This window comes from Hyperoodon ampullatus (genome assembly GCF_949752795.1).
Source record: "Hyperoodon ampullatus genome assembly, chromosome: 2".
Lineage (NCBI taxonomy): Eukaryota > Metazoa > Chordata > Mammalia > Artiodactyla > Ziphiidae > Hyperoodon > Hyperoodon ampullatus.
In genome coordinates this window covers 29,194,483-29,221,215 of record NC_136915.1, presented here as the reverse complement: position 1 = coordinate 29,221,215, position 26,733 = coordinate 29,194,483, and the positions used below count along the sequence as shown (strand labels likewise).

The window sequence follows — 26,733 nt, the reverse complement described above, 5'->3', positions numbered from 1 at the left end:
ACTGCTGTTCTTTCTGGGGAAGGATACCAGCAGGCTGCTCTTAAGAGCAATCAAGAAAGAAAGGAGCCTTCTAACATCTCTCCCTAGGAGCTGCTGATAGGGCCCTGGCTATTTGCTTTCACGGGAAAATTGCTCTGGCGAACCCATTCAAATATCTCCCAGCAAATCACTGTGGCCTACAGCCAACTCCTTTTCCGCTCATTGGCCGACTGGAAACTTCAACCACTCCACGCCTCCCGCCTCTCATCGGGAGCCAATAGGAAAGATAAGTTTTTCGTAACTTAGTGTCATCAAGTACAGTACTTGCAACTGGCTTTTGGAGCCACCGATCGAGAAGTAGGCGGGGCCGTGTCAGCCGGCCTATATAAGAAGAGGACAAAGGCGGCGCGCCGCCTGTGTCATCCGCCATCTTGTGCGAAGCAAGGTGGCCTCCACGTTCCCTGAACGTCTTCTCCGCTTCTGCCTCGACCGCCCCTTGATCACAGACATGTCTCGGGACCGGTTCCGAAGTCGGGGCGGTGGCGGTGGCGGTTTCCACCGACGCGGAGGGGGAGGCGGCCGCGGCGGCCTCCACGACTTCCGCTCCCCGCCACCCGGCATGGGCCTCAATCAGAACCGCGGACCTTTGGGGCCCGGCCCGGGCCAGGGTGGTCCCAAGCCTCCGATCCCGCCACCGCCTCCGCACCAGCAACAGCAGCAGCCACCGCCGCAGCAGCCGCCACCACAGCAGCCGCCGCCGCTTCAGCCGCCGCCGCACCAGCCGCCGCATCCGCAGCCGCCGCATCCGCAGCCGCCGCCGCCGCCACAGGACTCATCTAAGCCTGCCGTCCCTCAGGGACCCGGCCCGGCTCCCGGAGTAGGCAGCGCTCCCCCGGCCTCCGGCTCGGCGCCGCCCGCCACACCCCCGACTTCGGGAGCCCCCACGGGGCCAGGCCCCACCCCGACCCCGCCGCCCGCTGTCACCTCGGCGCCCCCCGGGGCGCCCCCGCCCGCGCCGCCGAGCAGCGGGGTTCCCACCACCCCCCCTCAGGCTGGCGGCCCGCCGCCTCCACCCGCGGGGGGCCCGGGCCCTGGGCCTAAGCAGGGCCCAGGAGTTGGCGGCCCCAAAGGCGGCAAAATGCCAGGCGGGCCGAAGCCCGGCGGCGGCCCGGGCCTAAGCACTCCTGGCGGCCACCCCAAGCCGCCGCACCGAGGCGGCGGGGAGCCCCGCGGGGGCCGGCAACACCACCCGCCCTACCACCAGCAGCACCACCAAGGGCCGCCGCCCGGCGGGCCCGGGGGCCGCAGCGAGGAGAAGATCTCTGACTCCGAGGTGAGTGTCTCCCTGCGCTACGGGTCGGTTTCCCTAAGATGGCGGCGGCCTCCTCCTCCCCCACCCCGCTCTCCATCTTGTTGGAGACCGGAAAGGGCGCCTGCGCGCGGGGGTGGGGCGGGGCGGGGCGGGGCCGGCTGCTGGAGTGAGGGGCGGATGGCTCGGGTCCGCCAGCTGCCCCCCCGGGGTAGGCCTCCCGGCTGGCGGAGAACTGACGGGAGGAGGCGCTGAGAAGCTATGACGGGCCTTGTTAAAGCTAGCGGATCCTGGGAGCCGGAATAGGGTGGAGTATAGCGTGAAATGTAGGATTGGAGAGATCGAGGGAGTCCTGATCTTACACGCGCAGGCCCAGGGCTTGTCGACAACGGAATTTTGGTCGTTTTCTTTGTTTAATATCCCACCACCATTTTAACTTTTGCCCACTATGATTTTGATTTTGACACTTAGAATAAACCTCTGACGAGATTCCTGATATAGAGTCTACTCTATAGAGAGGTCTGTGACTGTTCTCGAGAGTGTTCTGGATGGTTTAGGCTCTTTGATGTTCGGACTAATTACATTGGAAATCCCGTAAATGTAGTAGCATCTTTGACTTTAAATGGAACAGGAGAGCAACTTGACTGTAACGTACCCAGTTCTGGAAAAACGAAAATTATTATTGGGTCTTCCTATTTGCAGAGGTAACTGGTATCTGAAAATTCCTTTCCTTTTTCACTAGGGGTTTAAAGCCAACTTGTCTCTCTTGAGGAGGCCTGGAGAGAAAACTTACACGCAGCGTTGTCGGTTGTTTGTTGGTAATCTACCTGCTGATATCACGGAGGATGAATTCAAAAGATTATTTGCTAAATATGGAGAACCAGGAGAAGTTTTTATCAACAAAGGCAAAGGATTCGGATTTATTAAGCTTGTGAGTTTTTTTGTTTTTGTTTGTTTGTTTTGGTGGAATTAAAAGGGTCTTTTTTTCCTACAACAAACATAGTGGGGTTTATTTGTTTATTTATTTTTTTGCGGTACGCGGACCTCTCACTGTTGTGGCCTCTCCCGTTGCGGAGCGCTCCGGACACGCAGTCTCAGCGGCCATGGCTCACGGGCCCAGCCGCTCCACGGCATGTGGGATCTTCCCAGACCGGGGCACGAACCGCTGTCCCCTGCATCGGCAGGCGGACTCTCAACCACTGCGCCACCAGGGAAGCCCCACCTAGTGTTTTTTAAACCAAGAATAAATTAGTTTTTAAATTTTTCATCACTCACACAAAAGTTGCAGCTGCTGTACAGTGCATAATTGTTGGTATCTAAGAAAGGAAGGGAGTGGGCGGGTAAGGTATTTACCTCCCTCCCCTGAATGGTGTCAGGGAGGGCTGCCTGGAGATAGTTGATCTGAGAGCTGTCAGAAGAATAGGATCGGGAGTTAGGCTTATGGCAATTTTAGGGTGGGCAGTAGCCAGTTTTGAAGTCGTTAACGTGACTGTATGTCTTGATGCTTTCAGGAATCTAGAGCGTTAGCTGAAATTGCTAAAGCTGAACTTGATGATACACCCATGAGAGGTAGACAGCTTCGGGTTCGATTTGCCACACATGCTGCTGCCCTTTCTGTTCGAAATCTTTCACCTTACGTTTCCAATGAACTGTTGGAAGAAGCCTTTAGTCAGTTTGGTCCTATTGAAAGGGCTGTTGTAATTGTGGATGATCGTGGAAGATCTACAGGGAAAGGCATTGTTGAATTTGCTTCTAAACCAGCAGCAAGAAAAGCATTTGAAAGATGCAGTGAAGGTGTTTTCTTACTAACAACGTAAGTTTTTATGTTTATTCTAATAACTTTTATTTGTTAACTTGTATGAAGAAAATGTAATGAAACTGGAACAAAATTAAGATGGAACCATTTTTGTTGTTAGAACTCCTCGTCCAGTCATTGTGGAACCACTTGAACAGTTAGATGATGAAGATGGTCTTCCTGAAAAACTTGCACAGAAGAATCCAATGTATCAAAAGTAAGATCCGTTGAACTTTTGGGCAGTTCTTAATTTAAGCGTAAACGAGAACTTGCTAGAGTAATTTTTCAACTTTGCTTACAATATGCAAAGTTCTTTGAAATGGATGGGCATAATGAAAACCTCAGGCTCAGAAAGTTAGAGGTTTTGAAGCAGTTACTCAAATACCTAGTGTTGTTTCTGAGGTAGGTATATTTCACATGCATTCTTGTTTTGTTCTAATAGTTAGGATGTGTTGTAGGTATCCTCTTCTTTTTTTAATTAATTTATTTTTGGCCGCGTTGGGTCTTCGTTGCTGCACGCAGCTTTTCTCCAGTTGCGGCGAGTGGGGGCTGCTCTTTGTTGCGGTGCGTGGGCTTCTCATTGTGGTGGCTTCTCTTGTTGTGGAGCACAGGCTCTAGGTGCACAGGCTTCAGTAGTTGTGGCACACGGGCTCAGTAGTTGTGGCTCATGGGTGCTAGAGCGCAGGCTCAGTAGTTGAGGCGCACGGGCTTAGTTCCTCCGCGGCATGTGGGATCTTCCCGGACCAGGGCTTGAACCTGTTTCCCCTGCATTGGCAGGCGGGTTCTTAACCAGTGTGCCACCAGGGAAGCCCAGTATCCTCATTTTTTAAAAAAAAAAAAAAAACAAGTTTTCTTTCGGCTGCACCATGCGGCTTGCAGGACCTTAGTTCCCTGACCAGTATCCTCATTTTTAAGGGTTGAAAAAATATTCCTTGAATCAGAATTTGGCTAGGGAAACGAGTTAGAAAGTGAGGAAGGTAGGTTTTATCTTCAGCGCCCATGTTACTGTTGACTGTGTCGTTCTGGAACATGTATTGTTTTTATTGTAAAAATACCTTATTAAGAATCAAGGTGATCTATACCTTTCAGTATTTCTTAGCAGTAACAGGCCAGTGAAGGGACCAGTGTTTTTAGGGGAAATCAGATATATTTCTTGTGTGCATCTATAAACTGGTTCATTCTTAAATATTTTCAGGGAGAGAGAAACCCCTCCTCGTTTTGCCCAGCATGGTACATTTGAGTACGAGTATTCTCAGAGGTGGAAGTCCCTGGATGAAATGGAAAAACAGCAGCGGGAACAAGTTGAAAAAAACATGAAAGATGCAAAAGACAAATTGGAAAGTGAAATGGAAGATGCCTATCATGAGCATCAGGCAAATCTTTTGCGTCAAGGTAAAGGACTCTCTGTGAATATTACCGTTAGGGTCGTTTGCCTTTTGAACTTACTAGAATTTCATTAATGTGAATGTATGACATAATTTTCCGATGTTCAGATCTGATGAGACGCCAGGAAGAATTAAGACGCATGGAAGAACTTCACAATCAAGAAATGCAGAAACGTAAAGAGATGCAATTAAGGTAAAATCTTGTTAAATTAAGTCTTTGCTTCTGCATTAAATGTACCTAAATTTTGCAGGTGAGTCAGATGAAATACAGAGGTGTTAAATACTTATGGCAGCGTTGGTTTAATGCTTAAATTGAAATAGAGTGTAAGATTATTGTTATAAGGCTCACTTACTTTGCTGGAATACCTTTAGGGCTATTCGTAGTCACTGTCTCAGCTTTTGTGTGTATTTGCTCTAACCTAGACTTTGTAATGCTCTTAAGCAAACTACTAGTTTTTTTCAAATTGAATTTTTTAAATGTGGATAAAACTTTAGTTTTTATGTTTGATGAATGTTTCTAGGCAAGAGGAGGAACGACGTAGGAGGGAAGAAGAGATGATGATTCGTCAACGTGAGATGGAAGAACAAATGAGACGCCAAAGAGAGGAAAGTTATAGCCGGATGGGCTACATGGATCCGGTAAGTAAACTTCTTTTGCATTATCATTGTGGAGTTTTCTACAGAGTTCGTAGACATCTAGGATGAAATTTTATTCAGTTAAATATAATCTTTCATATTATAGCCATTCTCCCACTTTTTTTCTTTTTAACCCAAGTGTATTATGATTGATATGCCTTTTCCTTTGAGTTTTATCTTTTCCTTGGGTGGGCCAAAAGATTTCATTGGTTGGGAAGAAGCTTGCTTTATAGGTCTTTTGATAATGGAGTCTCACCTGGTTTCAGAATACTGATTTTTAAAATTACCTTATTGTTTTTTTCCCTTAAGTTGAAAAACAGTTTTTTTTTTTAAGCTTTGGAAATTCTTTTGTATTCAAGAATGCTTGGTATGGGTTTAGTACAGGTGTATGAATGGGTTTTTTTTCTTTCAGAGAGAAAGAGACATGAGAATGGGTGGTGGAGGAGCAATGAACATGGGAGGTAAGAATGAAAATTAAATTAGTAATACCATTGAAGAGCAGTATTCTGGTTGAGTTGTAACCAGCATTTTTGTTTCCTAGATCCCTATGGTTCAGGAGGCCAGAAATTTCCACCTCTAGGTGGTGGTGGTGGCATAGGTTATGAAGCTAATCCTGGAGTTCCACCGGCAACAATGAGTGGTTCCATGATGGGAAGCGACATGGTAATGTATCCTGTGGGACATAGTTCAAAAGGAAATTCTCGTTTTCACAACTTATGTGTGTGTGTTTTTTTGTTTTTGTTTTTGTTTTTTAGTAGGTAACTGGACCTCTTTTAGTTCCCCTATCATGTAAATCGTAGTATTGAGGAATACTTTGGCAACATAGAAGAACTCAATATGGTAACCTAAACAGATAAGGTTGCCAACAAAAAGTCAATGCTTTTAGTAGTATGTTGGAATTATCTTTGGCAATAAGTAGACTTAGGTGCTTTCCATTATATTGCTTGTGTACTTTTGCACTATAGCTCATGGCAAATCCAAATTCTAAATGTTAGATAATGTAACATCATTCTACATCCACGTGAGAGTAATCAAATGGCAAGCTGTCATTCGTTAAGCTGGTATTTGCCAAAAGTGTGAATCAGACTTGTTTGTAGCTTTAGGCATGTTTTAGCAATGTGTAGGACTTTGACCTATATTTGGTGTGACTTCGACCCATGAAAAAGGAATTGTTTAGTCTTCGGACTCGTCGTTTCCCACCTGTTGGGCCTGTCTGTAGGTGTACCTTCTAAAATAAACTGACATCTCTGTTTTGCTACAGGGTAGCAAAAGTCAATGATAATTTTAAGCATACTAGTTGTGTGCATTTGATCTGAACCTTCTTGATGCTGTCATATTTTAGCTGTACAGGTAGCTTGTCAGGATACTTTAGAACAACCAAGTGAATTGGTGTGAGTGGCTGTATTAGGACTTTACAATCCTTAGAAGAACTGAGTATTGGCTGTAGAGGTGGGTTTGGAGAAAAGTACATTGTCACAACCGAATTGAATCTGATCAGTTCACCTACAGGCTTTTGGCAAAGGAGGGAAGCTGCAGCATATAGCTCACGAGATTCATTTTACAAATAAGAACATGAGGATTTAGAATGGGAGGACCTCATCTATTTAAAGTCTACTTAAGGCTTTTGAGAATTAGAATCATAAATAGCCGGTTGGGTTAAATGTAGTGCTGTTAGCCTTCTTCAAATTGCATTTTAAAAATAATGTGGGTAACATTTTGGTTTATATCCTTCCTAATAGGCAGGTGTAGGTATGTATCAAATTTGTAACGGTAATTTGACATGATGTTCCCACAGTTAAGATTCTGTAGTCCATGTGACATGTAGCTCCTGGGTTCTAAGATACTGTAATAACATAATTGTAAAACCCCCAAATTTCCTCTTTACCTTTTTGAGATAAAACATACAATGCGCTGAAAACCTAAAAATTTTAGGATTTTGAAATAGTTTGAAGGATTAGGATTTAGTCTTTTTATAGTAATCCTATAGTATTTTGTAGGAAGCATGTTGAAATCATTTATAGGAACAGTTAAACCCTGATGCCGTTTTAGTTTCTGGGGGGTTTTTGTTCTGGTTTTCGGGTTTTGTTTTTTTCTTAGCAATACTCAGAATAACTGGTCTGTTTTAAATAGAATTTGAAAGATAGTTCAGGCTGCTGTGCTTTTGCATATCTATAGGGTTTTTCTGTTTGGGAACATAGGTTTCTAGGACTAGAAGTACCTAAAACTAGATGGAATAATGAAGTCCTGCTTTATTGCAGTCACTTAAGCTTGGTGTTAATGTTGTTTGGGAGACACCCAAAACACGGAATTATAACTGTCAGTGAACTTTTCACAGACCTAAGGGGAAAGTTGGGCTGTTATGAGGGTGGGCTGTATATTCAGTCAATTTGCAACTATAGAGAACAGTACTGTGAACATAATTGTCTCTGGTTATACAGTGATGGCTCTGAAGGTGGTATACCTGTGAGAATATGGCAACACACTTTTAAATCAAGTTACTGTGCCGGTTAAGTGACTAAATCTATTAGTCTTTTATTCTTTTTCTTTTTGTAGTCTGGTAGCATTTTATTAAAACTTTGAACCTTTTAAGATTTCTGCAACTTAGCAGATGTGTCTTAAGATCTTGAAAAGCACAAGGTTTCTTATGCAGCACATACCACTAACTGGTGAGTAGGTCTTTGTCACTTCATTGAGTGAATTGAATCTGTCTGGTTGGGCTTGTTAGGCTTACTTGGAAATTAAATTTCCTGTTCAGACCTTGAAAGTGAGAAGTGTGTAAGCTTTTCAGTGGGTTAATCTGATGTGAAATTTCTTAAAACTCATTTTGGAATGGGTTTTCACATCTGCACTAATTCTTAAATTTTTTAGCACTACAGGGAAGATCTATTCTTTGAAACAGGTGTATGAGAATGGCTCAAGTGGGAACATACCACAAGGCATGTATTATCGTAAACTAATTTTCAAATTACCCTTTTTTCCTTTCTATGTTCCCGGTACCTGTGGATCGACTCATTGGTGATTGTATCGACGAACGTTGACTACGGAACCTTCTAAAATATTTACTTAACACACATGGACATCAACTACATATAATGAACTGTTACTTAACTGTTCCAATAGCGTACTGAGCGCTTTGGGCAGGGAGGTGCGGGACCTGTGGGTGGACAGGGTCCTAGAGGAATGGGGCCTGGAACTCCGGCAGGATATGGTAGAGGGAGAGAAGAGTATGAAGGCCCAAACAAAAAACCCCGATTTTAGATGTGATATCTAGGCTTTCATTCCAGTTTGTTTTTGTCTTTTCTTGTTTAGATACCAATCTTTTAAATTCTTGCATTTTAGTAAGAAAGCTACCTTTTTATGGATGTTAGCAGTTTATTGACCTAATATTTGTAAATGGTCTGTTTGGGCAGGTAAAATTATGTAATGCAGTGTTTGAAACGGGAATTTTTTTTTCCTTTTTTTCCTTCCTTTTTTTTTAACTGTGTATAATGTCCATCAATTTATGGCAGTGTACCTTGTGCCACTGATTTCCAAAGTGTACCAATTTTTTTTTTTTTTACTGTGCTTCAAATAAATAGAAAAAATAGTTAAGATTTTGATCTTCAACTTTGCCATTCATGCTTCTATGCACATTAGGCTAGGTATTCCACTTGGAAGGCATAAGAGTGTCTAGGCCTTTGAATGGCATATGCCATTTCTGGGAAATGTATTTGTAGGCTAAGTATTGCTTTCTACATTTAAGTACCCCCTTGTTTTAAAAAGAAGAAATTGAAGTAGTTTCATGATTTGATTTGTTTGGCATTATAGGAAGCAAGCCGGTGCTAAGTATTTTTAAATGGCTATGTAAGCAAAGCTGAACTGTAAATCTTCATTCAGGAATGTGTATTAAGATTATGGAATGGGTGTAAGACTATTGGTAGGGGGAGAAAGTGGGTATGACTTAAATGGATCTTTTATGGCCCTATGATCTATCCTTTCCTTGAAAGTTTCTGAAGAACAAGTGGAAAGATCATTTTGTTGCATTCCTCCATTCTTGTTTTTTAAAGAACGAGTCCCAAGCCCTACAAATGGCTTGTATTGAACTTTCACATTTGAATTAAAGATTGTTAAACATGAAGTCTTTTCATGTATTACTTCAAGTGATTTATAAAGATGGGGTTTAGTCTGAATAATTAAACTCGAAAGTAAGGTACAGTCATCATAAAGTAGGTTTGGCTATGTATACATTTGTACTCTGTAACTTTTACATCTCCTTGTGGTACTTCTGTTGGGCAAAAATCTGTAGGACTATAAAAAAAACTTCCTTTCTAACAGCTGGTAGTGACTGTTAATAACAAATAGGGTTGCAGAGAACTATTCTTACTGTGAAATATTTTTAACCTGTTTTTCCATAGTTTCCTTTTGGTGTAGCACTAAATCTGGAGAGTTGCTCGTGCTACACAGTACAAATATCCCTTCCTCCCACCTTAAAGCTTTGGAGCTTTTCGATGGTGTTGTCAGTTTATCGTCAACTTCATTGAATCTCCTTTCATTAGAGACATTTTGACTTATTAATAAAGTAGATCGTTACTGTTGTCTGTTAGTACAATGGGAACCTGCTTTCCCATGTTTATATTGTTAGCAGAGGAATAACTTCCTAAAAGTAGTAGGTAAGGTAACTGAATGGTTTGGCTTTGCTCTTAGTTATGTTTCCATTCAAATTTATACATTATAGAACTCTTACTATGGAATGTGTCTTCCTCCTTTTCACCTCTGTTGGTGTTAATTGGCAAAAGTAAAATTCTAAACCAAATCTTTGTTTAAATACTGAAGGCTTAGTATTGTGCCTGAGTACAAAGGGAAACCTGTTGTTGAAACAGTTGAGCACTTGTGCATAGGAAACCTGTTAATACTAAAAGTAAAACACTAGTGGAGTATAAAGGCATGCCACCGAATTCTCGTTGTGTGACTGACAGGTACCTGGTGTGCTAATTAAGGGAGAGAATCTCATTAGAAAATGTTCATTATTTCTGTTCACCAAGACACTTGGAAATGAGTAGTTCTACCATAATTATATCAATGAGGAAGTTTTGTCCCAAGTCAAGTTATTAATTGGTGATAATGTATGAGATTTTCTGTACCGGAAACAAGGGTCTTGATTTGAAAGGAGTCCATTACAATTTGATTGAATTGTATGGTAGGGACTCCACTAATGATAAGAAAATAAGGGGTGTTCATGGGACACCCACAGAGGGTGAACTTGAATGTGTGGGCGGGGGCTGGTGGGGAAATGGAAAAATCTGCCTATAAAATTAATGTTTCAGTTTATTTTTCAGATTACATGCCTTTCTTTATAAGGGATGCTGGCACAGACCCCTAAAATAAGCTTTTGGTAGTACTGTACCTTTGAAGAGTGGTGAAGGATACTAATGGATAATCTCCTGAAAGTTGTGGTTTTGATAGCCTTACTGTGTAGAATTGCTAAACGTTGTTTAGCAAGTAATGTTGCTTAGTTTCAAGTAAGTTTTGACTTTATTCACTGAAACAGCAGTGTACCAAGGGTCGTAAGCTACTCAAATAGACTTTCAACAAGTCTTGGAACGTATATGATAGTTTTTAGTCTAATGTGAATTTGAATCACCTTTAAAAGTAGATTCCTAAAAGCTGATTTATGAAACTTGGGGTGGGAAAGGGAAAGTAGTACTTTTGAAGTATTATAGCCATTTTTCTCATTTAAAGAAACCACCTGCCCCCGTTTCCTCTTCTCCACTTTCTCTCATAATTTTGTTTTAAGAGGAACACTGATTGTTTTTAAACTTATTACTCCTCTTACAATTCCTAATCTTTAAAAACTGCATTCTCTAAGAGATCCCAGTGTATTTAATAGGTGTTTTAGAAACAACCCATTGGCTCAACGTTTAGTGAAACCATAATCCTCTTTGCTTAGATAAACTTCTAAGAAATACTATAAGCCCCACCACTCTTTATTAGATGTATTATACCACTGATATAAACAGATAATAATTTGGGAAATTGTAATGTTACGCCTGTGCAATTTTTATAAGTGGCATATTATGGCAGATAAAAATTTAGATACTTGGCTTTTCTTGGGCAAGCCACTAAGTTGTGGCGGAATATTTTCTGGTGTTCTTGGACTGCAATTATGCACTATTAAAGTAGTGGCCTGCTACATAACTGCATTTAGCCAGCATTTCTGCAGTGCGTAACTGTGAGGAACGTAGTACCGCAAATGGCAATGGACATTAGGACCCGGATGTAGTATTCCTGCTTGCTCCGAGATTCTCATTGCCGACTGCATACAGGTAGGTAACAAGCAATATAATCTAACTTGGTGACTTGCTATGTACTTTTATTCCGTGGGCATTCTGACATCATACTTCTGACAATGAAATTACAGTGCAGCACCTAACACCTGTATGATAAAGCTAGCTTATATCAAAACTGCGTGGGTTTGGGTTTAGAGCTGTAATTTGTCAGGCAGAATTCAGTGCTGTTGCAGTTCTCAGATAAAAAGTGCAAACTTGATTATTTGGTATATCTGATTCAGTTGTGTGGTTTTTAGTTGCATTGTAACTGAAGATAACAAACACATCAGTGGTGTGGGGGAGGGGACCATACCATACTTCGGAAGTAAGAGTGCTTTTAAGCATCTTGACACAGACTGTATAGCATGTGATAATTAGTTTCTGTTGTAGCAAACTGACCTGCCCATAGGTCAGCAATATCAATTTGAGTGTAATCTTGGTAATTACTCTGCAGGTTGAGTGAATTAAGACTAAAAGTACAGTTTTTTTTGTAATGTGATTTAAAAATTTTTTTTAAATGGGCTCCATCGGAACACCTCTGTTACTAACTTGGGGCATAGATGGGAATCTAACATGAATAGTTCAAGTTCTGTGATTTGACTAAATATGTTTATACTCTAAACCTGGGGGAAAGTGGTGTGGCATGTTGACTTGCCTATTGAATACATGTTGGGAATCATTTCCCAATCATAAGACTTCGTCGTATTCTGTAGGATAACGGCAAATGTTCAGAGTAGCTTTTTGAATTTGGTTCCCTTAGCTTTAGGGATGTGATGTTACAATCCAAACTGTTTGATTACCAAAACAATAAGTCTTCAAAAGCACCTTCCTTTGTTGCTTAGGATTTAAGCTTTGCATCGACTGTTGTTCCAGACCTCAATTCAACTGAACTTTGGTCTATGAACTGGTTTTTAGCTAGCATGCATGAGAAACAGCTTTCGTGTATAATGTTTTCTGCTCTGTAACTGGAAAGTTTGGTTTATTTTGCATAAATGTTGGTAAAACTCTTCATGACTATGAGAATTTTCTTTCATTGTATCAAGAAAAATGGCTTGTTCTTTGGCAAGCGATTCACAAGGTGGGGACAAATTTGTACTTTAATACGTAGTCCATTCAACCAAATGACTTGACTCTCCTGCTAGATGAAAGAGCAAATGGTGACTAGTTTAGCTCTCTATATTAGTAATACAATGCACATCAAACATAATGCTCAGTATTAGTGACAAGAGTGTCACTAAATTGGCATGCATCCCTGATGGGGTTTTCCTGTGGCATAATCCATTAAGTCGGTGGCCAGCACTTGCTACCGTGGTTCAGTGATTGTTTAGAAATAAAAGCGCAGGTTTGTTTCTTAACAGTCAATAACAATTTTGAGAGAATGTACTTGTTATAACATATGGACATCATTGGGGTGGGGGGGTAATTTTGCTTCATTCTGCTTATCTTGATGAATAGGCTTTTGCACTTTCGATGAGAAACCTGTGACTTTAGTCAATTCTTACTAGTTTTGATTTGTATGTAGCTGTAATTTGTGAATCTTAGTGCAGAGGGTCTTAAAAAAAAATCACTCAGTCAAAAAGCTGGGGATAAATGGGTTTCAGTAATAACTCTATATACCGAGGTGCTCGCATTGTATTTCATAGTCTTTTCTTGTTACAAACCAAAATTATTTTTAATGAGAACGGTCGGAAGTTCAGAGGTGTGATGCCAGAATGCATTTTCGTACTGTTAGGCCCTTGGAACAGGTACCGGTGCTTTATGAAAGATGAAAGAAATGCAATGGGTGCTCTTCACATAAGGTTGCAAAACCTACAAAGAATGCATAATAGTTTCACTTTTCCCCAATAAAGAGATGCGTGTGACTAGTTTTGGACTTTTAACCTTAATGGGGGTTGCATGTTTCCTATTGTTAATCATTGTCAGCTGCAGTGACATGATACACAGTCCTGCATTTACTGCCTTTCCCTTAATGATTTTGGACAGGTTTTAGAGAGCCAGGATGTTTGTTCTGGGCCTTTATTTGGTTTTGGCTTTAGCTGATAATGTTTCAGTGCTCTGTCAGCTAGTGCAGTTCTCAAATGGCTGCCTATTAGGGAAAGAATTCAGAGGATTTGGCTGCTCCTAATCTGTCATTGCTGCTAGATAATGATTGGCAATTTTTAAGACTCAACTGTGGAAATCTCACAGTTGGTAAACCATCAAACATAAAAATGTTGCTTTTGAACACCAGTGCTGAAAAGATTTACTTGGAGGGTGAAAAAGGGGCTGGATGCAGCATAGGATAATCTGGAGAATGGAGGAAGAATGCAAAACGATATAGTATCCCTTATGGATGGTACATGTGCAACAGGGAACTATTTCATATACCCTTGGCAGTCGCTGATAATCAGGGAGGAAGAAAAACCTGGAATTTGAATTAAGGCTGATCTTTCTGGTTTTTGTGCACTGTGGCCCTGCCAGGCATATATAGTGAAGGTGAATGTCTTCTCCCTCAGAAAAACTCAGGTTCCTTGCTGTCCCGATAAGGCATAGCTTCCCTGCCCTAACTTAAAACTCAGTGAGGACATAAGAGGGAAAGAATGAGGCAAATACATAGGATTGCAGGATAACAACTGCATTGTTGTGTACTGTGGAAGGGGGAGGGCACTCTTGGTGGACTCCTGCTGAAGGTGGTCAGTCCACCTGAGAATGGAAGACATGCTTGGTGGGGAGCAGGGTACGTGCTTTTATATGAAAAGAGACGATGTTAAAACTCACTTGGTAAGGTAAACGTTGTCACATACCTCACATAAGGGATAGTATATTTTGGGTTGCAGTCAAACTTCATTGTGGTCAGACTGGTGAAAATGCAGTTAGGCTTTTGTATTTTAAAGAGGATACAGTTCTCATTCGAATTCAGGTGTCTACTGCTACCTTACGTCAGAATGATTTTAGATTTTTTCCCCCCATGAAGTTTCTTCCTATTTTTTATGCTGTAACTTGCCCCCAATCTTTGTCTCTGGAATTTACTCTTTAAATTTTGAAATTAACTAGCTTTTTCAAATCTCTATGCCCTTGTCTTTTATATTAACTTTTTCTTATTATTCTTTAGGTGAGAATGATTGATGTTGGCTGATACTGGAGTGTTCATTCCGTTGAAGTAAGTTTCCTTGGAAGTCTTAACCTGTAGAGGATTTTGGGTTTTAATGGTTAAATAATTTGATTTAGCTATGTGGGGTGAAAACTGATTTTTTAAAAGATGTTCGCCTCTCCTAAGATAATACCCCTATTTTTTTTTTTTAATGTGTGTGCATGCGTGTGGGTGTATGTGAGTTGGAAAGAGAAAAGGTTGGGATTATTTATTACAAAGATGTCAAACGATAGAAGAAAAAGATGAAAGATTTAGATCAGAAAAGAAGGCTTGAATTAGTGGAGACATGTATTTTCAGTACTCTTAAAATCAACTTTGGACCAATTCAAAATCCCATTCCTTTTTACATAATAAATTGTGAGGAACAGTTGTCTAGTCATTGGTAGGAGGGAAAACCTGTTTTCAACAGGTTCATTCAACCTGTTGATGTCAGAATAAAATGTACATGTTAAAAATTAATAAAAATGTAATATATGCTGAATATGTTATTTTAACAGAGTTAATATTTTAATGATAGGTGGATAAGATATTTGTTCTCAAGACATCACACAGCATGAGCTGATCAAGAAGGAAAGCTACAACTTGTTAGACTGATGAAATATCTAGGTAAGTTGAGTGATTCTTACTCTAAACTACCTTCAGGAAGACTCTTGGGTGGTATAAAAATAACTACTCGTGTGGATATCTCATTTTAATTTATTATACATTAAAACTTTCTTACAGGAAATATGTTTTTATAGCACACACTTAAATATTTAAACATTTTTACAGCCTTCTGAGGTGTGGTAGATCTTGTCTGTTTGGCTAAAGCCTCACAGAAACAGGACTTAAGTTTTAAATAAAAATATATATCTGTATTCACCTCTGGGTCCATAAGACCATGTAGAAGAAGGTTCAGAAGATTTGAAGTTCCCTGTTTTTCATCAGATAGTTAAATGGTGGGATTACCTACAGTTGAGATAAGACAGAAGATAAAATAAATATAGATGATGATCTAGAAGGGTTGGCAATTTTAAAGGGCAACTCAACTCTGCTGCTCTAGCTGGAAAGCAGTCGTAGACAGATGGACATGACTGTGTTCCAATAAAACTTTTTCACAAAAAGATGGCTTGTAGATGGTACCTTACTGTCCCTTCATCTTACAGAAATTGCATTCGTTCAAGGTGTCACTTAGGTATAAAGGGCTGTCATAATCAGTTTGAAATTAACAAAAATGGGAGAATTGAGGCTATATCTTATACCTGGAAAGAGGGTGCCAATTAATGGAGTGTCTTGAATGTTAAAGATCTGCCTTGTAAGAAAGTTCTTGTAGAAAATGGAAGTAAAATTTAATAAACTCACTGGGTGAGTCTGATATTAAAATCATTTCTGCTTCTTTAATCCTTAGTTATCTAAAGATCATTAAATACTATTACTACCACATTCCTTGATTAATGTTACTTTGCTGTTAGGAAGTTTACTTGGTTGATGCTGATAAATATTTGAGACCTTGATATGTGATTCTTGGGTCTTTTGGAGTAATTGTTTCCTTTAATTGACAGGATCAGGTGAACTATATCCCGAAAACCAGTGAGGAAGAGAGCAAAGAGGAATAAACAACCTGTTGTTTAATAAAGACATTTTAAAATCAGATTGTCCTTCCATTTGTTTTGGTTTTGTTTTTAAGTAGAGGACTCTTCTGTTTTCCAGAATTTTCTGTATATGTCAGCAAAAGTCAGTCCATGTTGTAAGTATAAAACAAACTACATAATTTAGCACTCTACTTCTTGAGGCGTTTTTGGCAGAGCTGCTTCAGCCTCTTAATTACTAATCAACTTGATGGCCCTACACTATCAAACTCACCTGATTTAGCCATCACTATTTTAAAATTGCCTTCAGTCTTAGTAAGTTTTATTCCTGAGATTACCATGTGATTAGCAGTTAAAAAGCATTTTGTATATTACAAAAGGATTATCAGATTATGGTTATGGGTAGTCAGACATTACTTCACTAACGAGTAAAGACTGAATTGCATCTTGCCAAATAACCATATTTTGGTTACCATGAGTAGCAATTTCTTTAAAGTGGAGTTGAATTTTATATGCAGTGTAATGGGCAGATTCTCAGGATACCTATAAATGTAAGGAAAATACTGCTGGAATTTACTATAAAATCTGCTTACCCCCTCCATTCTTGAAGCTCTTATTAAAACTTGACAAGCTGTTAAAGGGATCTTTCACACCAAATTAATATGAGGTGCGTATTAAAAGTAATTCGGGGTTTGCTTTTTGGTGGGTTTTTTTTGGGGGGTGGGGAGCCGTGCTGCGTGGCCTGCAGGATCTTAGTTTCCCTGACCAGGGATCAGACCTGCACCCCCTACAGTGGAAGCACAGATCCTAATCACTGGATCACTAGGGAATTCCCTTTAGGTTTTTAAAGTAACTGCAAAGGGAGAGTTGAAAGCCACAGCAGTCACTGGTCCCATGGAATTTGCTTTGAAAAGCTGTGTGTATCAGTACCAGGGACGACGAGACCCAAGATCCTGCTCTAAATGTTCGTAATCATTCTGATTATCTGTGGTTGGCATATCTTCACAGAGGCAAACGAGAGATCCCCAATCGAGAATCATCTGAGTCCATGTCTTGGTTCAACTGTTACTCCTTTCTGATTGCCAGCTTGCTTAGCATCTTTATGGGTCTCATGGCAAAAGTCTACAGTATAAGGGGTCTTGCTACTGGAGTTCAAGTATTCTGAAATATGCCCAGTTGCATTATCTGGCAAGTTGCCTGAATTGCAATTTGCTCATCACTAGGATGAACATATTACTTATTCTTCATTGGAGTAAAAGATGGGTGTACATAAATGAACTTGCACAGAGACTAAAACAAAAGGAGCATGTGGCATTTTCAAATAAGTTTACTAGTCATCAGGGTTCACAACAGGTCCAGGATTTTTATATTTTATAGAGAATAGGAAATTGTTAATTTTGGTAAGCTTTTAGACCGTGGAGTCCACAAGGGGAAATTAGTAATAGATCCTTAGGACTGAGAGGATTGGGATTCCTGGGAGAAGCCATTAGACTTGGACAAGTTGTATATTGGTTTGGCCAAAAAGTTTGGGTTTTTCCATAACCTCTTAACATGATGTTATAATAGGATTAAGAATCCCTGCCTAGGGGCTTACCTGGTGGCCCAGTGGCTAAGACTGCACCTCAAATGCAGGGGGCCTAGCTTCCATCCCTGGTCAGTGAACTAGATCCCACATGCCACAACTAAGAGCTTGCATGCAGCAACTGAAGATCCTGCATGCCACAACTAAGACCCAGTGCAGCCAAAAAAAAAAAAAAATTCCCTGCTTAGCAGGGTTGTATGTTGATTAGTTGGTATTTTAAGTGTGATGGGGAGTCGAGTGGGGAGCTTAAGCTCAGAACAAATCCTCAAGATTTTTAACAAATGGTTTATCAGGCATGTAATGTTTTGCATCTAAAGTGGGTTGGGTTCTCGACGTGCTTGAGGTAAGAGGGAATGAGGGGAAAAAGACTGAAAAGATCCAAATAGAAAAACATCCGTGTTCATTGACATGGCATTCCCCCAAATTACTAATTTACCATGTTCCAGCTGACTTCTTGAAATTGATAACACTGATTCTAAGTTTCATATGGACCCTTACTTCACACCTATACAAAAGTTAACTAAGAAAGAGTGAAATGCCTAAATGTAAGAATGAAATAAAACTTAGATTATTAAATGACACCAAAAACATGAACAACAAAAAAGGCAAATTGGATTTACCAAAATTAATCACTGCTTTAAAGTACATCATCAAGAAAGTGAAAACTCATGGAATGGAAGAAAATATTTGTAAATCATAACTGGTTAGGGACTTGTATCCAGAATATGTAAAAAATAAACCCAATTGAGAAATAGGCTAAGGATTTAAATAGAAATTTCTGCAAGGGAGGTATACAAAAATGCCAATTAAGTACATGAAACGTTGCTTGGCATCATTAGTCAATAAGAAAGTGCAGGGGGCTTCCCTGGTGGTGCAGTGGTTGAGAGTCCGCCTGCCGATGCAGGAGATGCACGTTCGTGCTCCGATCCAGGAAGATCCCACATGCCGCGGAGCGGCTGGGCCCGTGAGCCATGGCCTCTGAGCCTGCGCGTCCGGAGCCTGTGCTCCACAACAGGAGAGGCCACAACAGTGAGAGGCCCGTGTACCAAAAAAAAAAGAAAATGCAGGGAATTCCCTGGTGGTCCAGAGGTTAGGACTCTGAGCTTCTGCTGCAGGGGTCCTGGGTTTGATCCCTGGTCGTGGAACTAAGATCCCAAAAGCTGCTCGGTCTGGCCAAAAACAAACAAAAAGCAAATAAAAACCCCGAAATACCACTTCAAAATTTCAGCTATAAGATGAATGTCTGAGGATCTAATGTATAACATGGTGACTCTAGTTACACTGCTTTATAGAATTGAAATTTGCTAAGAGAGTAGAACTTAAGTGTTCTCACAAAGAGAAATAGGTGATGAATGCTTTCACAAAGTGTTAGATCACAATGTACACTTTATTTTACAATCGTGTTAGTCAATTATACCTCAAAGCTGGAGGAGGAAAAAGATACCACTTCACAACCACTAGATGTCTAGAATGTGGCGAGAATGTGGAGAAATCAGAGCCCTCGTATACTATTGGGAATGTAAAATTGTGTAGCCACCTTGGAAAACAGTCTAGCAGTTCCTCAGTTACCATATGACCCAGCAAGTCTAATAACCTGAGAGAAACGAAAACATGTTCACACAAAAGTTTGTACATGAATGTTTATAGCATCATTATTCATAAAAGCCAAAAGGTGGAAGTAACTCAAAGTTGATGGATAAACAAATTTGATATATCCATACTATGGAATATTACTCAGCCATAAAAAGGAATGAAGTTGTGATACGTGCTACAACTTAGATGAACCTTGAAAACATGCTAAGTGAAGCCAGTCACAAAAGGCCACATGTTATATGATTCTATTTGTATGAAATGGCCAGAATGGAAATCTACAAAGTAAATAAGTGGTTGCTTAGGACTGGGGGGAAGGGGTTGAGAAAGGGGAGAGTAGTGGGGAATAAGGGTGCAGTTGCTGAAGGATACAGGGTTTCTTTTTGAGGTAATGAAAATTTCTGAAATTACTGATGATGGATGCATGTATCTGTGAATATACTAAAAACCATTAAATCATACACTTTGGGTGAATTGCATGGTATGTGAATTGCATCCCAATAAAACGGTTTTTTAAAAAAAGAAAGAGACTGTGGTAGTGGTATATATAAGAAGAGGCCAGATCAATAGGCACAGGTAAGATCATTTGTAGGCCATATTAAGGATTTTGATCTTTATCATAAGAGCTTTTCCTTGTTCTTTGCTAACAGCTTGAGCAAGAGGCACTGAGATGACCCAGATTATTAAAATGCCTCCTAAATTGTCTTACCCCTTCCCCACTGTTGTCCATTTCAGCAGTTTCCATTATCTAATGCTTCATAACACACCACTCCTAAGCTCAATGACTTGGGACAACAAATTATTATGGTGTTGAGGGTTGACTGGGCTCAGCAAGGTGGATGGAGACTGTCGTTTTCTGAAGAATATTGGGGTAGATGTCCAAGATGGCTATCTCACTCACATGTCTGATGCCTCTGCTGAGATGGTTGAAACTTTATATTTTTTCTGTTTCCAGAAGATGATTAGGTATGTCTCAGTTCCTAAAAGGAAAAGGGACTGGTGTGTATTTTGAGGGGTGTTGCAGGAGAATGCTGCTCATTGTGCCTTGTGTGGCAATATCTGGAAAAGAGTTGCTTGCATTATTTCTGATGGGAAATTAGTTTTCTTTTCCTTTGTTCTTCTGTTATAATGTGTATTTTCTCTCTAGCAGCTTTTAAGCTTTTCTCTTTATCCCTTTAAGCTTTTTCTCTGTTTTTCAGCATCTTGGTTATGATGTGCCTTGGGATGGTTTGCTTTGTGTTATTTTGCTTCAGGTTTGTTGAAATTCTTAGATCAATAGGTTTATAGTTTCATTACATTTTTAAAAATTGGCCACTACTTAATGAAATATTTTTCCTGCCTTCCTTTTCTTAGACTTCTATTACATGTAAGTTAGATTGCTTGACATTATCCAACAGATCACTGAGGTTCTTTTCATTAGTTTTGTTTCCCTTAGGGCTTCAGCAAACTTAAAGACATAGCAGTATATTTTACCATGTCCTCAAATTCATTAATCTTTACTTCTGTAGTGTCTAACCCGTACTCCCAATAAGTGAATTTTTCATTTCAGATATTGTATTTTTTTCTTCTAGAAAAGATACAGTCTTGTATCTCCTAGAAGAACTGTATTTTTCTAGAACTCTAGAAGATCCATGAGTTCTATTTTAATATTTTCTTCTCATTATGTTCAGATTTTCTTTTATATACATGAACATAGGTACAGTGCTGTTTTTAACATTATTGTCTGCTAGTTTCATCTCTGTCACTCTGTTTTCTTTTTTGTTTGTTTTGTTTGTTTTACTATTAACTGATTTTTCTCCTGGTACATGCCATAATTTCATACTTCTTGACATGTCTAGTAATTTTTGATTGGATGTTGGGCAGTGTTATATCATATTGTTGAGTATCTTCCTTTTAAGAGTATTTAGTTTTGTTTTGGCAGGCAGTGGGATTTGTTAGAGCAAGTCTAGGTGGCCTTTTTCTCTAGAGTTAATTTCTTCTAGATGCCCCAGGTGTTTAACAGGTTCCTCTATTCTGGATGCTCAGAACATGAATGACTTTCAGGCCTGTGTAAGCTCTAGGAACTGTTCATCTTACAGTTTCTTTGTTCTTCTTTTCAAAAATTGTTTTTGTCTGACCTTGTGGAGTCTCATTCTATACATGCACCGTTTAGTGTTCTGCCAAGGATTCAAAAGGACTTTAATGCAAATTTCTTTCTCTGCACAGCTTCCTCCTTTCTAATACTCTGTTCTACAAATTCCAGCTGCTTTTTTTTTTTTTTTCTGGTGAGATCTTAGTTCCCCAACCAGGGATTGAACCCAGGCCCTTGGCAGTGAAAGTGCAGGGTCCTAACCACTGGACTGCCAGGGAATTCCCAATTCCAGCTGCTTCATCCTCATCAAACCAATCTCTGCCTCTTCAATGCAGCAAGACCATCATGCTCTGCTTGGGTTATCCTTCCTATCCTGTGGATTGGATAACGTCTCCAGGCAGATAGCTATGACAACTGTAGGAATCATTTATTACTCTTTTTCTTTTAACTTTTTTTTATATTTATTTATTTGGCTATGTTGGGTCTTAGTTGCAGCATGTGGGGTCTTTGTTGTGGCATGAGGGATCTTCTATTGTGGCGTGTGGGCTTCTCTCTAGTTGTGGCACATGGGCTTAGTTGCCCCGTGGCATGTGGGCTTCTCTCTAGTTGCGGCACATGGGCTTAGTTGCCCCGTGGCATGTGGGATCTTAGTTCCTCGACCAGGGATTGAACCTGCGTTCCCTGCATTGGAAGGCAGATTCTTAACCACTGCACCACCAGGGAAGTCCCTGAGATAGGACCTTTAAAGAGGTAATTAAGGTTAAACGAGGTCATATGGTTGGGGCTCTACAACAATATGAATGGTGTCCTCAGAAGAAGGGGAGGAGGTACAAAGGCCACATGCAAATGCCTTGTGAAGACAGCAAAAAGTCCCATCTGCAAGCCAATGAGAGAGGCCTTAGAAGAAATCAAACTTGCTGATGCCTTGGTCTTGGACATCTGGTTTCCAGAACTATGAGAAAAATTTCTGTTGTTTTAGTCATTCAGTCTGTGATATTTTGTTATGTCAGCCTTAGCAATCTAATACACAGTCTAAGAACAGTTGTTTCATATACTTTGCATAATTTTCTAGTTGTGTGTAGCAGACGGGCAAATCTGGTACCAGTTCTCTATCTGAGCTGGAAGCTGAATCCAATAAATTTGTTTTATTAGAGGACAGAACAAGTTGGAAAAAGTAAATATTCACAGAAGTATCCATTTTACACTAGAAAACATGTTATATATATATGTATATATATACACACACACACATATATACACACACACATATATTTTAAAAACAGCTTTGTTGAGGTAAAATTGCTATACAATAAGCTGCACATATTTTAAGTATAAGTTTGATACATTTGACATATGTTTATACCATGCAATCATTACCATGATCAAGATAATGGACATGGCCATCATCCCCCAATAATTTCCTTGTGCCGCTTAGCCATCCCTGAATCCTGCCCCTCCATAACCCTCCTTTCCTCTACCAATCTACTGATCTGCTTTCTTATCACTATAGATTAGTTGGTATTTTCTAGAACTTTATATAAATGGCATCATATAGCACGAACTCCTTTTGGTGGGGGGATCTGGCCTCTTTCAGCATAAGTTATTTTGAGAGTGATTCATGTTATTAATATATTCCTTTTTGTTGTTGAAGTATTGCTTTTTATGGATATACCACCATTTTAAAAAAATCCATTCACATATGATTGGCATTTGACTCATTTCCAATTTTTGGCTATTATAAATAAATCTGTTATAAATGTTCATGTAGAAGTCTTTATGAGAACATATGCTGTCAGCTTTCTTGTATAATTACCTAAGAGTGGAATGGCTGGGTTATATGGCACGCCTCGCTTTTCTCTCCTGCTTGGTTTCTCTCTGAAGCATATATCACCTAATAAATTATATTATTTACATAGTGTATGGTAAGGCCACTCAAGATGGCCATTCTCTTGCTCTCTGTACATTCCCTGCTCGACCAGTCCCAGCACATCACCTACATCCTACACACATGACTCTCCAATCCTCTTAATCATAAGGCTTAAACAGTAACTACCTAGGTGCTTGCCCCCACCCCAGCTGCTGGTTTCCCTGGTAACTGATGAGCCCACCTGACATCAATTCCCCCATAAAAGGTAGCCTTCTTCTTCCCCCAAGTAGTGAAGACTGTTGCTGTGTCCTGTCTGCTGCCATACACAGTGGGGTGTCACTCCAGAACTTTTGCTTCAGACTTGTAAGATTCCATATGCAGTAAACCACTGATGTCTCTGTCGCTGCCTGTGGGCTCTTTCTTTGGACTCTTTCTTCAATCTCGTTGCTGGACAACTACAAAGCTTGCAGGCCTGTGGGGTGCAGCCCAGCACTTATTAATTCTGCCTGTCAGTCTTCCATCACCAGAAGTGAAGCCTCATAAAGGCAGGAAATCTTGGTTTACTGCTGTTTCCCTACCACCTAGAATAGTGTCTTGTCATAATAGGTACTCAATAATCGTAACAGAAACACTTGTGTATTGCCTAATACGGGTCAGACATATTTTAAGTACTTTGCATATGTAAGCATTTATTGAATTATTGAGATGATATACTCTTTTTTTATGAGACTCAGAATATTGGATTTGTAGGTTTTGACTTTGAAGTTTTTGTGAACAGGGTTACTTGTTAGTGATTAGGCAGAAATGGCAAATTAAGGTTTATTCGGCAGACTAACTCCAGGTTGTGTAGTGGCTAGCTATGCCATTGTGTTGTGAAGATTCTGAAGGTAAGTCTGGGCTTAATACTGTGATCGATGATGATATTTTTACCCAGAACAGAGAGTGGAGGCATAGGTGCCCCGCTCCTAGAATTTTTTGTTTAGAGTGCACAGTTTACTGAAAGGATGGAATAATATCACTTTGGCTTAAATGTCTAGTTTATATATATATGTAATGCAATATATTATATATATTTTTAATTTTTAAGGAATTTGGTGATGTCCAAAAGTCAAGCACTAAACATAATATACAATATAATATTGAATTTCAATGCTGAAAAGCTCTACAAAAGAAAGGATCAATATTTAAAAGTCATCTCGGACTTCCCTGGTGGTGCAGTGGTTAAGAATCTGCCTGCCAATGCAGGGGACATAGGTTTGAGCTCTGGTCCAGGAAGATCCCACATGCCGCGGAGCAACTAAGCCTGTGTGCCACAACTACTGGGCCTGCGCTCTAGAACCCGCGAGCCAACTACTGAGCCCGCACGCCTAGAGCCCGTGCTCCGCTACAAGAGAAGCCACCACAATGAGAAGCCGCACACCACAGTGAAGAGTAGTCCCTGCTCCCCGCAACTAAAGAAAGCCTGGGGGCGCAGCAACGCAGACTCAACGCAGCCAAAAATGAAATAAATAAATTAAAAATAAATAAATAAATAAAAGTCATCTCTATCTAAATCTGTTTTTTCCCTTTCTAGTGTGAATAACCGTAGCTGCTTCAACCATAGCTGCTGAGGTTTCTGATTCTGATTGTACAATTATCTTTCATCAGGGGAAAACCGCTTATCAGAGAATTGCACTTGTCAGCTATTCTATTCCACACTATGCATTGCTGAGCAAATTTCATCTACCACTTCACCAACTTCTACCAAGAAAACTTACCCAATCTGTTCAGAGTAAAACAAAATTCAATAGTCTGTGACCTCTCTTCATATCTATGCATGTAGTTCTTAGAGCATTGGGTTTAATTTTCTACATTTCCATGTTTCTGAAGAAATGTCACTTTAGAACAAATGTGTTACTTTTGCTTTCCAACTTCTCATTAGATTTCCTCATAAAGACTTACTTTGTTAATTGAGGGATTTATAGATTCTAAAGTATTAGGAACTTCATTTTTCTTTAAGGTTAAATAACATGACTAGCTCTTTGAAGCAGCACCTGAAACTAATTATTCTACCTCTTTCAGTTGAAATTCTCTATAAAAGGAATAGTGTAGAATGATTCGATTGCGTCCCATTGCTGTAGACAACCACTATTTAAACATCATTCATTAATTAACAAAGGCTAGGAATACTTCAAGGCCTAGAGAAAAATAATGTTACTCTTATAATACTATGTAGAAAGTTATTTCTTTTTAAGAGGAGAACTTTACCTGTCACAGGCATATATTGAGCCTTCCAACATTCTTGGACATATTACTTTTGAGACTATTGTTGCTATCTTGTTTAGGTAAAGATGCTTTTTTGTAGACAGAGACAGTGTCTTCATTAGAGTTACAGATTAAATTTGTGAAGAGTATCCAGAAATTCCTCCTCTACCCTGAGATGTTTGAAGATCTGTTGTAGGTTGTTTATTTAGTATCTTTTGGTAGATACTAGAAATTCTGGAATACAGTATAGAGTCAGAAGTCAGTAAATAGGAAGAGTTTTAACATGTTCATGATTTAGAATAAGACAGTAAGTGAGTTTATTTCGCTCCTAGATAAACATACTTGAGTAATTTCTTTCTTTACTTGCATGGATGTGTTGTATAAGGTCTTTTATATTTTGATGTTAGCATTAAAATGGAATATTTTTGTACAACTAGATAAGAAAGTGAACTTCCTCCTATTTCTCAGAAAATCAGATATGGCTTTGTTCTTAAATATGTTGGAAACATATTTACTTATAATCACATTTTCTTTTATTTCCATCTCAAGAAACTGAACTGATAGAATAAATTTTTGGAAATGCTTTTAAGATGTGCTCCCTTTACCGTACTTAAGAATTACAATCAGTTTTAAAAGAACTCAGCCTGTTTTATTTATCCATATCCCCATTTTTCTCTCTGACTAGCCACCTTGATTAGGTTTCTCTTTTCTATTTTTTAGAAGTTAAATTTTTGTACCTTTTTAAAAAAAAATTATTTAATTAATTTATTTTTGGCTGCTTTGGGTCTTCGTTGCTGTGCACAGGCTTTCTCTAGTTGCAGCGAGCAGGGGCTACTCTTCATTGCAGCACATGGGCTTCTCATTGCGGTGGCTTCTCTTGTTGCAGAGCACAGGCTCTAGGCACACGGGCTTCAGTAGCTGTGGCACGTGGGCTCAGTAGTTGTGGCTCATGGGCTCTAGAGCGCAGGCTCAGTAGTTGTGGCGCATGGGCTTAGTTGCTCCGCGGCATGTGGGATCTTCCTGGACCAGGGCTCGAACCCGTGTCCCCTTCATTGGCAGGTGGACTCTTAACCACTGTGCCATCAGGGAAGCCCTAAATTTTTGTACCCTTTGATTGCAGTTGCCTTCAGAGCCCATGGTTAATTCTTTAAGCCCATGGTTAATATTTAAGAATATCCTTAGTGATGAACAATCTTTGCCTTTTGAGGGTGAAGTTATCTGGAATTTTCTGTGGTGAATAAGGTTAATAACTGAGCTGATTATTACTATGTG

At 40.0% G+C, this 26,733-nt stretch overlaps 1 protein-coding gene across 3 annotated transcripts; it reads left to right on the top strand.

Moving 5' to 3' along the window:
- Positions 1-487: 487 nt before the first annotated feature.
- SFPQ (splicing factor proline and glutamine rich) lies at positions 488-16,169 on the top strand (the record flags this gene model as incomplete). Of its 3 annotated transcripts, XR_013810717.1 has the most annotated exons (12): positions 488-1,312; positions 2,031-2,219; positions 2,800-3,101; positions 3,205-3,300; positions 4,279-4,475; positions 4,577-4,661; positions 4,990-5,107; positions 5,517-5,565; positions 5,646-5,767; positions 14,501-14,548; positions 15,057-15,145; positions 16,081-16,169. XR_013810717.1 is itself a non-coding variant. In XM_079697744.1 (10 exons), 10 exons carry the CDS (start codon positions 488-490, stop codon positions 8,360-8,362), a joined length of 2,121 nt encoding a protein of 706 aa, XP_079553870.1. In that variant the 3' UTR covers positions 8,363-9,221. The 3 variants fall into 3 exon arrangements, 1 of the variants encoding a protein (XP_079553870.1); XM_079697744.1 differs by lacking the exons at positions 14,501-14,548; positions 15,057-15,145; positions 16,081-16,169 and adding an exon at positions 8,225-9,221; XR_013810718.1 differs by lacking the exons at positions 488-1,312; positions 2,031-2,219; positions 2,800-3,101; ... (4 more) ...; positions 5,517-5,565; positions 5,646-5,767 and adding an exon at positions 10,949-11,406.
- Between the last annotated feature and the right edge of the window lie 10,564 nt (positions 16,170-26,733).